At 40.8% G+C, this 15,584-nt stretch overlaps 1 protein-coding gene across 4 annotated transcripts in view; it reads left to right on the forward strand.

Moving 5' to 3' along the window:
- EXO1 (exonuclease 1) overlaps positions 1–14,410 on the forward strand; it is a 32,639-nt gene extending 18,229 nt beyond the window's left edge. For all 4 annotated transcript variants that reach the window (XM_082703974.1, XM_082703971.1, XM_082703973.1 and 1 more), the window contains 5 exons: positions 1,000–1,246; positions 5,721–6,279; positions 8,972–9,073; positions 11,456–11,649; positions 13,675–14,410. In XM_082703974.1, the coding sequence (XP_082560100.1) occupies positions 1,000–1,246; positions 5,721–6,279; positions 8,972–9,073; positions 11,456–11,649; positions 13,675–13,816 (1,244 nt within the window). In that variant the 3' untranslated portion in view covers positions 13,817–14,410. The remainder of the gene's footprint in view (positions 1–999; positions 1,247–5,720; positions 6,280–8,971; positions 9,074–11,455; positions 11,650–13,674) is intronic.
- The last annotated feature ends 1,174 nt before the right edge of the window (positions 14,411–15,584 follow it).

Raw genomic sequence — 15,584 nt, forward strand, 5'->3', positions numbered from 1 at the left:
TGTTGTTCAAAGGTCAACTGTAGGATTGATTTTTGTATTTTAATGTCCTGTTTGGCAGCTTTGTAAATCCACGTGTTAGTTCATCATGTTTTCTTCACAGACTCCACAGGATTCTGCAATTAAGTCACCTGCAGACAGAGACAGTTGTGCCTCCCCTTATCCAGTCTAGATGCCACTTATTTGCTTGTTCTTTTTGTATTTGTTCATTTCCTCCCCTCCTCTTATTTCTTCTCGTCTTCTGGACCCTCCAGTACAATGTTGAACAGAAGCTCTGCATGTGGAATACTAAGTATTGGGGGAAGGTGTTTTATTTTTATCACAGAAGATATGTAGAAGTAGAAAGACTAGGGGCGCCTGGGCGGCTCAGTCGTTAGGCGTCTGCCTTCAGCTCAGGTTATGATCCCAGGGTCCTGGGCTGGAGCCGCATGTAGGGCTCACCAAAAAAAAGGAAGAAGAAGTAAAAAGATTATGTAATCTGGTTCCTTTTCTCTTCTTTCCCTCAGACACGAATGAATGAAAGTCTAACAACAAAACAAACCCTTTGCAAATCTTCTGGTTCATGCTTTCATTTTTCAAATTTAGGCATAGATTATTCATGTTTTGTCAAAATGTATTGATTCCTTATGAGCATAAATCTTTCCCTGGTGATATCTCTGGATCTTTGTTTTGTCTTCCACAAATGTTCGTATACGCTGTGCGCAGTGACATACCAAAGTGCCGGGTGCACAGCGGGTACACTGGCACGTTTGTTTCATCCCTCTGTTCCCACGAGGATAAGCTGTTCATTTTATGTAGAGAGCTCATTAACTCTCAGTTCTCTCTGTCACAGTCTGCTTTGTTCTAACTGTCACCTATCAATGGCTTTTGTGCCCTGAGCTCACACACAAACACAAAATAAAGCGGTAAGCTTTTTCCCTCTTTTATTTGACAGCCCTTTGTGGATTTAGGCTGCGTCTCCCCACGGAACAAGGATTTACAGACCATTTTGTTTTTGTTTAGAGGAGCTGTCAGAAGACGACCTGTTGAGTCAGTATTCCCTTTCCTTGACGAAGAAGACCAAGAGAAGTACCTGTGAAGATCCTAAATCCTCGAACACTTCGGAAATGCTCCTGCCCGACCTGACGAATGGAAGCACCGCTAGGAAAAACGGGAGTGCAGCACCTGCGACGAGAAATAAATTTGCGGCGTTTTTACGGAGGAAAAATGAAGACTGTGGAGCCGTTGTGGTCCCAGGGACCCGAAGCAGGTGCAGTTCGTCTACGTGGTGTTGTGTGTCTGTTGTGTCACCTGCTCCGTCGGTCCTGATTCCGGTTGTCTTACAGAAACGCCGAATCTGGGTTGTGTGTGTGGAGCCCAGCTTCGGCCGTGTCCTGGTTGTGTCACGCGTCGTCCGAGTCCAGACTGAAATGCTCCTCTGGTCTCTTAAACATCTCTTCATACTAAGAGTTAATAAGAATTGTAAGATAATAAGAACATAATAAGAATTGTAACTTCTAGTTCGCATGAGAAAAACTGTGGTTTTCGAGGGTCCTTTGCTTTTTTGTTTCTACTGGTTTTTTTTTTTTAAAGCTAAAATACAATTTGCCAGAGTAGTTTTTTGTTTCTTTCTTTTTTTTTTTTTTTAAGCTTTATTTATTTTAGAGAGAGAGGGAGAAAATGCGAGTTGCGGGGAAGGGCAGAGGGAGGGGGAAACCAGGCTCCCAGGCAGACCCCCACTGAGCAGGGACCCTGAGATCATGACCTGGAGTCAGGAGGCTCCAGTGATCGAGCCGCCCGGACCCCCAGCATAGTTCTGCAGATACACTCAAATACAGACGCTGAAGTTCTCATGTTAATTGAGAACCTAATACTATACTGGGTGTTGGCTTACAAAGTGAGAGTATTTGTTGAGAAGTCGATAGTGTAGTTGGAAAGGTCGGGGGAAGGGACAGGTGTCAGGTGCCACTACAAAGATTGGAGCCTCTACCTTCCCCGTGGGCAGAGGCACGGAGCGTGGGGGCCACTCCTGTTTCTGCTCCGGCCAGAATGGAAGTCTGCCAAAGGATGCTGACGGAGCCGAAATGGGCAGCCAGTTCATGGAAGGTTTGTAAGCCAGGCCAAAGGACTTGTAGACTTTAGAGGTGAGAGGAGCTGTTTGGAGGGTTTTAATCCGGGGAGGGGTGTGATTCGATTCCTGTCTGTGATAGACCGTTCCAAGTGGGCCGTGAAGGATGGCTTCTAGAAGGCCTAAAGAGGAGCAGGAAGATCGGTTCGGCTGTTCTGTAGTCCCTGTGAGTGGCGATGAGATGTCAGAGTCGGTGTAATGCAGGGCTCAGGAGTTGGGACCCTGGGGTTGGACCACCTGGATTTGAGTCCTGTCCTGTTCACTCATGAGATGTTTGACAAGGGCAGGTTAATTTCCGGGTGCTTCAGTTTCCTCTTTTTGTAAAATGGGGCCAACAGTTAGGACAACCGCAGGGCCATCGAAAGGATTACATTTTGACTCTACATAAATGTGCCTAAAACAGTACCTGACGGCTGGTAAACACGCAGGGAATAGCTCTTCCTCTGTGGCCAGGATGGGAACCCCACCGAGCAACAGGATACTGCAGTGTCAGAAGTTACTGGGGCCTGACCTAGCGGCCATTAGAGAAAGGTGATCAGCCCCTGAACTCCTCTGAAAGACCGAGAATGGATGTGTTCTTCAACCAGGCAGCGGCCAGTCTAACTGTGACGGTGAGAGACGGTTGTGAAAGTCATCCCTGAACCTCACCGTAGGTGGCGTTTCAGACCCGTCTCCCATCGGGCCTTCGCAAGGAAACTCTCCCATCCCGGCTAAATGATCCTTCTGAGTTGGCCTTTTCTAGTCCCTCTCGTTGAAGGTGCTTATTACCAGTGGAATGTTGAAAAAGGAGGCTGCAGTGATGGAGAAGGCGGCTTGATACATGCCGGTTACTGCATTCTGGAAAGTTGGCTTTCCTCACTTGCAGAAATCCCTGAAACTTGCGTTTCATTTTTCCATGTGGATGAAAATAAAATTTCCCTGTTCTGTCCCTCGATGTCCAGCTGTTCTCTGAGGACAACTGATGAGGGCCATGTTTGCTTATGTCCACATGACTGGCCTGGTCACCACACAAGCTTACTCTGAGATATCCATGCAAAGCAGCTTGTGTCCACACTCTACAGTTTAGGTAGATGTGTCACTGATAAATTGTGAAGAGATCCTTAGAGAAATGCATCTCTTCATCAGTTTCCTGTGATATAATAATTGTAAGTCTTTTTTATAGAATGTTTATTTATTTTTTAAGATTTTTACTTATTTATTTTAAAGATTTTATTTATTTATTTGACAGAAAGACACAGTGACAGAGCATACACAACCAGGGGGGACTAGGAGAGGGAAACAGGCCTCCTGCCGAGCAGGGAGCCTGATGTGGGGCTCGATCCCAGGATTCTGGGATCATGACCTGAGCCCAGGGGAGATGCCCAAAGACTGCGCCACCCAAGCGCCCCAAAGATTTTTATTTATTTAATTGACAGAGACAGCAAGAGACGGGACATTAGCAGGGGGAGTGGGAGGGAGAAACAGGCTTCCTGCTGAGCTGGGAGCCTGATGCCGGCCTCGATCTCAGGATTCTGGGATCATGACCTGAGCCAAAGGCAGCTGCTTAATGACTGAGCCTTCTAGGCGCCCCCTGATGTAGAAGTTTCTGACTTGGTGGTATAACAACATCTAGTAACTAGATATGATTAAATTGGTTTTTTGGCTAATTTATGAAGTTGTTTAATACACTCTCTTATTCCTCATGGCAAAATTATGAGATATTCAGGGTCACTATTATTTTCTCTATTTTGGGTTATGACCTTGAGGCTCTGCGAGATTAAACCACTTTCCGGGGGGGTGTAGTTAGTACTGGCGACAGAGAGTTTCCTAGTCTTCCTCAGCGAGTTGGGTCAAAAGGAGCAAACAGTCTCGTCAGCCCGGATGTGAATTCTCACTGTGTCACTGAATTAGTTGAGGGGTGTGAATTACCCTGAGCTTCTTTATAAAATATGAATGATCAGCTCTTGGAGGCTCTTCTGGAGACTAGCAGAAATATATCAAGCACCTGACATAGTGCCCCGTCCCTAATATATATATGTGAGAATTTATCATCACCCACTCTGTAATGTGATTTATATTTAATATTACCTGCCACATTAATGTAATGCAACAGGAGCTATTAAATATGCCAAAGGTTGTCTCCATCCCATCTGCTTTTTTGGAATTCTACTTTAACTCTTCTTTAGGAAATAGATACTTATCCTAGAACCATGCCGTTTTGAGACCTAGAAATAGAAATATCCATTAAGCAACACTGTAGGCTAATTGGGAAGAAGTAGCCATGATGTGGGAGAGGTTCTGGGTTTTAATTTTTAAATTTCTAGCTGAGTAATTTTATAACATTGGACACTGTCTCTCTAACTTCTCTTACCCATGAAATCCTATCTGGAAGACTGGATATCGCAGAGCTTCTGATTTACTTATAAATGAATTATGTGCTCAGACCTGGAAGCTTCTGTTTTATGCTTCGTGTGACTAGCCATGGCCCGTTTCCTTCCTGGCCTGTACCCACACCTCAGCTGGGGATATGATAAAGGATGGAGAGGATTGTTTTCTCTCCAGCGTGTAGTAAATATCATTTATCATTTTGGATTTGAACTAATGCTTATAAGGAGGTAAATTCTCTTTAGGTTTCATATTTGATCATATACTATGGGAATTTCCTTTTTTTTAAGATTTTATTTATTTGTCAGAAAGAGGGGTGCTGAGCATAAATGGGGAGCAGCAGGCAGAGGGAGAAGCAGGCTCCCTTCTGGGCAAGGAGCCAATGCAAGTCTCCATCCCAGGACCGTGGGATCATGACCTGAGCCGAAGGCAGTCGCTTAACTGGCTGCCCACCCAGGCACCCCTGAGAATTTACTTTTTAACCTCAGAATTCTCTGAGTACATCTTCTCCATAATGATATTGTTCTTTCTTTTATATTGGAGTGTTTATAAGTTTTTTTTTTTAAAGCTGCCACACTAAGTAATACCTCTTACTAATACAGAATTGTATGATAGATGTGAAAGTCATAACTCCGTATTTACACTAGTGTAAATTTATAGAGTATTTATTTTAAAAGCTGATAGAGTACATACCACTACAAGTTCCCAGATGATTTGCTACTAGGAAATAAGCTAAGGTACAGAATAAGTAGCTAATTTCTTTCATTTTGCTTTTACAAAGTAAGAGACTGTAGTTGTAAATTGTTCCCCTCCGATGCATATTTCTGTAACTCTTCAAATATTTGACTGTCAGCCACGTGTTAGCCACTAGTGTAGATGCTGTGGATGGTACCTGTCCTCGGGGAGCTGCTAGTCTGTTTGGGAGTTTTTTAAATAAAAGTTTGAGGGGAAAGACCTATGTGACAATTAGATATAGAAGAAATATGCAAGTTCCACATACACATATGTAGAGAGGAGCTCTTTTTAGGAAATCCTCTCTACAAATTCATTGTGTAAATAAATTCCTAAATGTGTGAATGTTGGTATAACTGAAATTTAAGCTTTCAAGATCTGTTTTGTCTTTATTTATGAAATTATGTTTTTGAGATTTTTTTCTTAACCTAGGCCAGTTTTCATTTTCTGAATCTTAATCACCTTTGTGAGAAAGCTCTAAAATATTTATAGGTTCTTTCTGTTGTTTTTTTTCTGGTAGGTTTTTTTGCAGTTCTCCGGATTCTGTCGACTGTGTATCCGTGGAAGCAAGCCGCGAGTACCTGGAGGAAAGCGCCGTCCCGGAGGAGGAGGCAGGAAGTGAGTCAGAGCGTGTAGATGGCCCGGCCCTGGCTGGGTCAGACGGAGCCCTTAGCTCAGGTGGTCCGACGGCAGACAGTGGCGCTGGGACGACGGACAGGGAGTCTCAGTCTCCTGAGGCCAGCAGGTTCACCAGGACCATTTCACCACCCACTCTGGGGACACTCAGAAATTGTTTCAGTTGGTCTGGAAGTCTTGGGGACTTTTCACGAACTCCAAGCCCCTCTCCAAGCGCAGCGCTGCAGCAGTTCCGGAGGCGGACCGATCCCCCCACCGCTCCGCCTGGCCAGAGGGAAGTGTCCCCTGGGTTGCAGCTACAGTGCGATGGGTCAGGTGATGAAGCCCTTCCCTTACGGCCCGAGGGGTGCTCTCCACAGTCTCGGGAAAGCGCAGAATTCTCGCCGCGTGGTGTAAATGCGTCAAAACTTTCTCAGCCTTCTAGTAAGGATTCGGATTCAGAGGTGAGTCATGTTATAAAGCCTTCGTTTTCAAATCCGTGTGTAAGAGAAAGTAGGTTGTTCATCAGCTCGTTGGGAAAGTGTTGCCTATGTTTTAGAAATAATTGGCTGTCTAGATGTTTTATTCTAGATCTTGCTGGTAGAAAGTTCGCGTTCTGTTCATCTTAAGGCCTTCTCTGGATGTTCATATTTTAAACTCTCGCACGTTTTCTCTCACCCTGTATTTCCGGAGCTCGTGTGTGCTCCGTCGATAGGTTATCTCAAGCTGTGTGCAGTTAAGACATAAGCACAGTGACACACTATAATAAATTTGGTATTTAATTCCTTAATATACTCTCAAATTCAGATAACATTTGAAACCTTATAAGGAAATGGCCTTCTTAATGTGCTGGGGTTCATCTGAAGCTTGAGTATTAGAGGTGTGTTTTCATTTACTCTTATTCTTGCACGTTTTTTTCTTATTTAAAAAATATCTTTTAGTCTGACCTAAATCAAAACTTGAAGTAAGTACCGCTCATAAGCCCCAGCGATGTTCTGTTTTAAAATGATAGTTTCCTTTTCATCGGAGTCCCCGCAGACTTAGCAGTGTACCATCCTTCCGTCTGTCCTCACCGGCTCCGATCACCGAGTTGTAAGAACGGTCACAGGCACGGAACTACTTGACAGAGTTTTGAGAATCCCGAACAGGGACGAGTATCTAATAAATCAGGATAGCTTGTGTTTATCAAAAGGAAAATATTTTATTCAAGTTCCCAAAGGAGACGTGAGTTGTATTGGACTCAAACTGAAGAAAAAAAGCTAACTTAAAACCAGTTGTTTCCACTTGGGGAAAGCAGAAATCAGTTAATATTATGGAATCCAAAATCTATTCCATGTGATGTTTGAGTGTTGAAGAGTCGGGGCGGCTTTTGAGACGTGGGCTTTTCTTTCTCCTTTCCCTCACTTTGGCTTCAGTTCAGCCGTACTGGTCCGGAAGCCCCTGTTTCTTTTTCGCATAAGCCCCCATTTTAATACCATCATTTTCATTTCGTGCTTCACACCCATGCGTGCCCCCACAGCGGCTGTGTCTTGAACGTCTTTCCTAAAAACATCCCCAGCTGTTTACGAGAATATTCTCCGCTCTGCTTAGCTCTTTCTGTTTGTTCTTTTTCCTTTTCTCCCTTCTTCCTTCACTTCGTAAGATTTTCACCGTGTTTTGCCGAGAAGCCTTCCCAGCTCACAGGCTACAGGCTGGACTTCCACGTTTCTGACTTCTGGATAATCATTTTTTCTCTATCTCACCACCAGATGTAGTAAACTGTTAGGATAAATAAATTGTTAATTCTCAAAGAATTAGAACATTAACAGGTAACATAAAATTATAAAATCTTTCTCTGAGTCAGAAAACCTTTCAGAAAGCCACAATACTATTGGACTTCATTTTTAACAATAGTTTTTACTGGATGGCTCTGAAGAAAATATTTCTCTAGTGGAGCCTTCCGTTGATAGTTGACTATGAAAAGCGACAACCGTAGATTCTGTGTGAATTGAGTCCATTGACCCTATTTGAGGTGAATTAATCTTAGGACCTTACTCATGGCCTTTATTTTAAGGAATTTAACATCCTAAACTAACGGGTAGACTACACTTAAAAAGAAGAAAGAAAAAGAAATGATTTATCCCAGAGTCACCACAACTGTTAGCTATGAGCAAGGAATATTGGTTACAAACCAGTTAATGAAGTATTTTTCACTTTGGGGTTACTTTTAAGTGTATAATACTGCAAAGAATCCCAAGATAATTTTTTTTTTAAATCCTCTTGAATGTAAAGTCTTCTGAATCTTCCTTCATTGTCCTTTTTTATGTGACTTTTGTGGGAAGCCAGATTATTCTATCTGTAGAAAAGCTCTACATGATGGGATAGCCAGAGGTGAGATCTCAAGGTCACTGGGAAAAGTAACTACATTTGGCACAGTATTACTCTGTTTCTTCAAAACAGATCACCCCCCCTTTTTTTTCTTTAATGTTAAACATGTTACACAATTAAAAGATGTGATCATACTGGCTCAACTTTTTGTCACTAGTAATTTATAAAAATTATCAACCAGGCTTGGGTGAACCAATAACATTACAGTAAGAGATTTGTCTTACTTGAGCCAGCATTTGGAGAGGCTCCTGAAAGGGTTAGGAAAGCCTTCAAATTTAAACAGAACCTTTATTTTATACAATTTCCTAAAAAGCTAAAAGCATCTTGCTTTAGCTACAGGAAACTTGAGGTAAGCTGGCAAATACCATTTCCACTTAGATTCGTTTTATTTTAATTTACTTCATGTTTTTGTTTGTTTGGTTTTTTGTTTTTTTTTTTTAAGATTATTTATTTATTTGACAGAGAGAGAGAGAGGGAGATCACAAGTAGGCAGAGAGGCAGGCAGAGAGAGAGAGAGGAGGAAGCAGGCTCCCTGCTGAGCAGAGAGCCCGATGCGGGGCTCGATCCCAGGACCCTGAGATCATGACCTGAGCTGAAGGCAGAGGCTTAACCCACTGAGCCACCCAGGTGCCCTCATACTTAATGTTTTATATTTTTCTGAGAAATTGCATTTTTATTTATACTGATTCTCTTGTTTTACTTGTTTCACGTTTTGTTGAAAATGGGTTCGTTGTCATAAAGAATCCACAGTCAAAATCTAATTTTTTTTTTTAATCTGGGGGAATCTAGGAATCTGACTGCAGTATGAAGTCACTCGATAATCAAGGCAATCCGAAATCCAAGCTACGTTTATCTCAGCTTTTGAAAAAAGACACACTTCTAAGAAACAAGGTAAAACAAATACTTAATTTTTTTTAATCTCAGAAGCAGTGTATGTTTATTACCAGAAACTGAGAAATATCAACAAAATTAAAAACTAAAATGCCTACATTTTTATTTACAGGAATAACGTCTACTTTCAGTCCTGTTAGGGCCATGTTTATGCCTGATTTGAGGTGGTAATGTTGTGAAACCCTGATCTTCTCTTGCAGTATAAAGATCTTTTTTCCATGTGCTTCCGCAGATTACTTCTAATGACTGAGCAATATGCCATTGTATGAATTTAGCAAATTCCCGTACATTTGTCATTTACCCTAACATGTTTTCCTGTAGCCGACACTACTGCATCCAAGATCTTGTGGCTAAGGATTTGTGTACCATTTTTGATGGTTTCATAGGGATGAATTCCATGGACTGGTATTACTGGTCCATACGATTTAAAGCTTTGATATATGTTGCCAAAGACCTTTTAGAAACTGTATATCCAAAAAGCCAGGTTTTTGTTGTTTTTTTAATCAAAAAATATATAAATATTTCCATTGACTGCTTAGTGAAAGCTCACAAGTTAAAGCATATTTTATGTGTTATGTTAAGTGTTCTTGCCTGTTAATATGAAAATGCTCATTTCTAACTCAAAAATTCACAAGGGATATAAACCATACAAAAGACCAAGTACAAATGGTTGATGAGTATATAAAAGCATGTGTGGCCCTAATAACTAGTCAATTAATGCAAATTAAAATAATGAAATATAATTTCTTACCTCTCAGATTTTCAAAAATATTCTTAATTTTAATTGTACTCATTTTTATGAGTATAAAGTGAGAAAATATTCTCAAATTAATTGTGTATAAATTGCTCTGCCATTTCAGAAAAGCAATTTAAACAGGTTTAAATAATTCAACCCAGTCAGTGCATTCTAGAACTCGAGTCTAAGGAAATAATGAGAGTTTAAGTACATGAATACTTAATCCTGCATTGGTTACAATAGTGGAAAATTGCAAAGAGCCTAAATATCTAAAAATAAGGGAGTGAATTATTAAATACATAATTGGTTTTGGCTCTTGGGTGGTGGGAATACAGGTGAATTTTTTTCTTTGTTTTCTCATATTTTTCCATACAGATTATTTTTCTAATAGATAATAGATAATAGATATTTTTATAATAGATAATAGATAATTTTCTAATAGATAATAATAGAACAGATTATTTTTCTAATAGCATAAGCACTTTTTTAAAATTTGAAAAGAGGTCACCACCTCATACTACAAAAATATAAATCCTAAATATATTAAAGATTCAAATGTAGAATATGTAAATATAAGACTCTTTTTTAAATCTTTGAGTATAAAAGGCCTTTTCAGACCTACACTGCTTTGGAAAGGTATCCATATTTTTTCTAAGAGGCAGAACAGGAAGCAGTATGTATGATGAGGTGTTTTTGCTTAAGTATTCACAGTACTCATGTGCACTGTGTATGTTTATATAATCATAGTAAGATACCAGAATTACTTGCAGTGACAGGACCGGATAGGTAGAATGTACTTTCCCAAAAGAAGTTTATGTCTAGGCCTTAAACTGTCATCTCATTATTATTACCATTATTATTATTCTTGCTCTCAGAAGTTTTTGTCAGGGTTTTAACTGTCACTTCTGTTTTGGTGAAAACTCCCCAGATGGACCTTCCCTCATGCTCCCTAATATCCATCTTTAATATCTAAAATGAAACTCACCTTTGTTGTTGTTGTTATACCTCAAACCAGTTCTCAGAACCTTTTTTATTTTCATCTGCTACCTAAGATTATATTATTCTTTTTGTCATTTAGTTTCAGAATCTTAGGGTCCTTTTTCTCTATGACTGCCAGCTCGATCCTTCTGCAGGGGGTAAAGAAAAACACGTCCGTACCTATCCGAATTCTCATGCTTCTGTCTCTGTATTATTTCTCGCTCACTCCTTTCCCCCGCACCAGTACCCTAAGTCAAGATGGCGTCTTTGATGTGTGGCTCTTCCCGTTCCTTATCCCTCTCCTGGCAATTTCATCAGTTTGAAAGTCTTGTTGTATATGCCTCACCCTTACTATCCTAGAGAACAATAACAAAACGTTGAGGGCTCTATATTTCCCACAGGATAAAAATCAACCCTGGGGTAGAGGAAGCGCGATATCGATAGACATCTGTTTGAACAACCTACTCAAAAAAAATTCACTTCTACGTGTGAAAAGGAGAACTATCCAAGATACATTGTTAAGTAGAATCAACACATATTAAGTGAAAAAAAATTTTATATATTGCTTATTTGTTATTTTTCTATTTTAATGTGGAGAGAGTAATTCGAAGTTAACTAAAGGTCCTTCCTTAAACAGAACAGTATTAAAAGGGGCATTTACTCTTCAGGTTCCTGGGCTGTATAAATCTAGTTCTATGGACAGTCTTTCTACAACCAAGATCAAGCCTCTGGTTCCTGCCCGAGTCAGTGGGCTCAGCAAGAAGCCATCAAGCATCCAGAAGAGAAATCATCATAATGCCGAAAACAGGCCAGGATTACAGATAAAAATCAATGAGCTCTGGAAAAATTTTGGATTTAAAAAGTGAGTTTCCTTGTTACTTGTTCTAAGGATAAATTATTGTTTTTTTGTAATTTCTTTCATTTTTTCCCAATTCTTTCTGTTTTCATAGGAATCGATTATGATTTCTCTTACCCTAAGAGAATTATTTTCCTCTATTCTCTTTAGCTGACTCTTTTTAAGTATATTTAACTTCATTGTCTATGCCTTCATTTAGTGAAAAAATGGCAAACTAAAAATCCTCAGTCCTTGATCTGTCTTTGGGGTCTATAGTTAAATGACTTTTTCTGGCCTGGCCTAAGTGTCTTGCCTGCCTTCCCTTTGAGGCTCTCAGGATTGTAATGAGAATAAAGTTGTTTTAGATGTGAGGGTAGGAGGATGCTGTATCCTATTTCTTGATTTAAAGCAATTTTTTTCCCTAAATCATCACATCTGAAATGGGGAAAATTACTGAGCATATATGATGATTTTGCCAGATTTCTAATGTATGGGGCAAACACTATTTCAAAAGAGCTGACCCTCTGTGTATCTGCCTTCCTTGAGCCACACAGCACTTCCTTCTGTTAAATTATAAAATTAATCTCAGAGTAGCTACAACTTATAATTTATTCTCCCGTTCTTCTCCATAGAGCAAATAAATATGCTAAGAATAGAGGAAGGGAAGGTTACATGAGTGGTGGGATTAAACCTTACCTAATAGAAATGTCACAATCAGATAAGATGGTATGAGCAGAAACACTTTGTAGATAAGTGCTGGGCACGATTATTTATTTATTTATTTATTTGCGAGAGAGCGAGAGCGTGTACATGGCAGAAGGCGCAGAGGGAGAGGCAGACTGCCTGCTGGGCAGGGAGCCTGATGCAAGGCTCGATCTCAGAACCCTGAGATCATGACCTGAGCCAAAGGCAGACTCTTCATCTACTGAGCCACCCAGGCGCCCTCTTTGTTCATTTTAGAGAAGCCCTTTGCCGGATACCTAACTGAATAACCACGGTTTTTTGTTGTGGGGTTTATTTTGTTTTGTTTTTTTTGAGTGCCTCGTGTTGTGTTTCCCATTTTGTCAGACAGTACTAAGAAGTCAAGAAGTTTGAGGTTTAATTAAAATTAATGATTTTTACTACTTCATCAAGAACTTTTTTTCTTTGTATGGTCGGTTAGCCACTGTTTGATGTAGCGTTCAGAGCTTTGTTAGCGACTGGTAACACCCAGCACTCATCACAGCACGTGCCCCCCCACTACCCATCACCCCACTCGTTCTTCAGTGGGACTGCAGGTACCTGGAACTGGGCAGCACAGCTGCTGCCAGTATTTCTCTGCGGTTTGGGGCTGGCGTTCTGATCCATGCTGAGTGCCGGTCGCTTTGATTCAGTTTTGCTTTCGGATCATCAGTACTCGTGTCGGCACAGTGGAAAAGGCAGATAAAGTCTAAATATTATTATGGAATAGTTTTAATCTTGGAAACTCCCTGAAAGGGGGTCTTGGGAGTTTATAGCGGCCTGTGGGCCACACTTTGAGAGCTGCTACTGAAGAGAAATTGTATTCCTAAATGCCTTTTAGAAAATAAGACTTACTTGGATTTTTGTTGACTGGAGATAGAATTACCTGTGTTCTCTTCATAACAGGATGAATTTTTATAGACTTAAGCTCCTTTCAAGGCAAGAAAATAAGTTGGAAGAGGGAGGAGTAACAGATAGGGCTTAAACCTTCCCTGGGTTTCACTTAGGTTCATGCTTAGCCAGACTTGAGAAGGGTGCAAAGGAGAAAGGAACTTGAGTTTCTTTATTGGAATCATTCTGCCTTAGCCAGAACACATTTAGTAGTGGCCTTGCACCTGCCTTGAAAGGGGATTTAGGGAACAGGAAGGGGAACTAAGAAGCAAAACTCAAATTTTATAACGATACTCAGAGGAGACCCCGAATGTGTCATATATTAAATTAAGACAAACTGAAAGGTCTTATGCTCTCCATATACCTTTCTTCGGTCTAGGTAGATTATTCTCTAGTAATTAGTACCCTAAAAACACCAATTCCTTTTATTATATTTTGCAGAGATTCTGAAAAGCTTTCTTCTTGTAAGAAGCCAGATCCCTTGTCGCCAGTCAAAGATAACATCCAGCTAACTCCAGAAGCAGAAGAGGATATATTTAACAAATCTGAATGCCTGCGTGTTCAGAGAGCAATATTCCAATAAACGCAGGCAGCTGGGACGCTGTTGCCTGCAAGAGAATATCAATTTGAAGTGCTGTTTGGGAATCAGCGATTACCAGACTGAAAGATTAATTTGTAGACATACACCATTTTTTAAATAGAGTACATTTTATATATTAACTATGTAATTATTTCTTTTGTTTAGCTTTTTATATTTTCGTAAGAAGCTAAGTAGAGGTTTTTTTTTTTTTGATGGTTTTTGGAAGTTTTGATATTTGGGGGCAAGTCCTCTGGAATTTATAAAAATCTCCTCTAAAGATTTCTGTCATGTTGTCACGTGCAAGGATGGAAAATGAAAAGCCCACAATTCTATGATCATTTTTATCCTGGAGGGTATCACTGTATTTCTCAAGCTTTAAATTTTACCCCCTGCCTTTCCTGTCTCTTTCAGCATTGAACTGAAAATAAAGTTGCCAGCATGGGAGGGGTAGCTGGAAGGGTTAAAGATCATTGCCCACCTGGGACAGTGCTCTGTGACCCCTGAAGGTTTGCTTGGGTTATGGATTGACAGGGAAAACTGCTTTCAATATCCTGTGAAAAGAACTACTTATATTGTTAATATTCTTAAACTTCAAAATAGTCTTGTTTTTCTACTATGTCTTTTTTTTTTTTTTTTTTTTTTTTTAATTTATTTGACAGAGACAGAGATCACAAGTAGGCAGAGAGGCAGGCAGGGGGGGGGGCGGGGGGGAAGCAGGTTCCCTGCCGAGCAGAAAGCATGATGTGGGGCTCGATCCTAGGACCCTGAGATCATGACCTGAGCTGAAGAGAGAGGTTTAACCCACTGAGCCACCCAGGCGCCCCATCTACTATGTCTTTTTTAAAGTGTGGACTGAAAATCCCTTAACTAGACTCTAACGTGTTGATGTAGGATCCTAAAGCATCAGGGTCTGTGATGTGTACACTCTGCAAAGACATAGGTGGGTACCTGGAAAGAGAACCAGCCGTGCAAGTGAATACTGGGGGAGAGTGGGAGGTATGGAAGGATGGGTCTGGCCGGACACAAAGGTGTGACCTGAGATACGGAGGATAAAGTCAAGGGATCCGGAGTGTTTTAATTTTTAAATAAGACGATAGAGGACTCTTGGATAAAGAATCAGAATGGAACAAAAAACCCAAGTTACAAGAAACAGCATAAAAGTTGTAAAAGAATTAAAAACCAATCTGAAAAAGACCCAAAGAACATAAGCAAATTTGAGCTCTCTATGAATGTTTCCTGTTCTAGAACAAATTAAGAATGTGATTCAAACATTGTCTACAAATGTTTATCTCTTCACCCACTTAAAATGCCACTTAAATGACAGAAAAGGAATAAAACCGTATAAACCCATAAAGGTTAACAGAGGAAGAGACAGCAGGCAAGGAAGCAGATGGGTAAGTGGTAAGCAGTTTAGCAAAGAAATGATCAGTTCTGCAGTGGTAGAAGCCAACAGGAAGCAGACGTTTAGACGGGCTTGGTAAGTGGAGACACGCAGCTTCCCGCAAGCCAGGGCCTCGAGCGGAGTCTGAAAATGGAGCTGCTGAAAACCTCCAAAACAGTACGGGAAGACGGCAACAAGGCCACAGTTTGCGTCTCTGAATCCCCACGTAACAGCAGCTGGATAACAAAGTCAAAAACCTGTGACCAGCACGACTGCAAATTTGGGTGACGCTATCCGTAAATCGCAGAATATATGTGGGTGAAGACGAGCCACCGACAGCCACAAGTGCACAAGATGGAAAAGCAGCGGGAGGCCACAGGGCATCGGCTG

The sequence above is a fragment of the Mustela nivalis genome (assembly GCF_964662115.1).
Source record: "Mustela nivalis genome assembly, chromosome: 16".
Lineage (NCBI taxonomy): Eukaryota > Metazoa > Chordata > Mammalia > Carnivora > Mustelidae > Mustela > Mustela nivalis.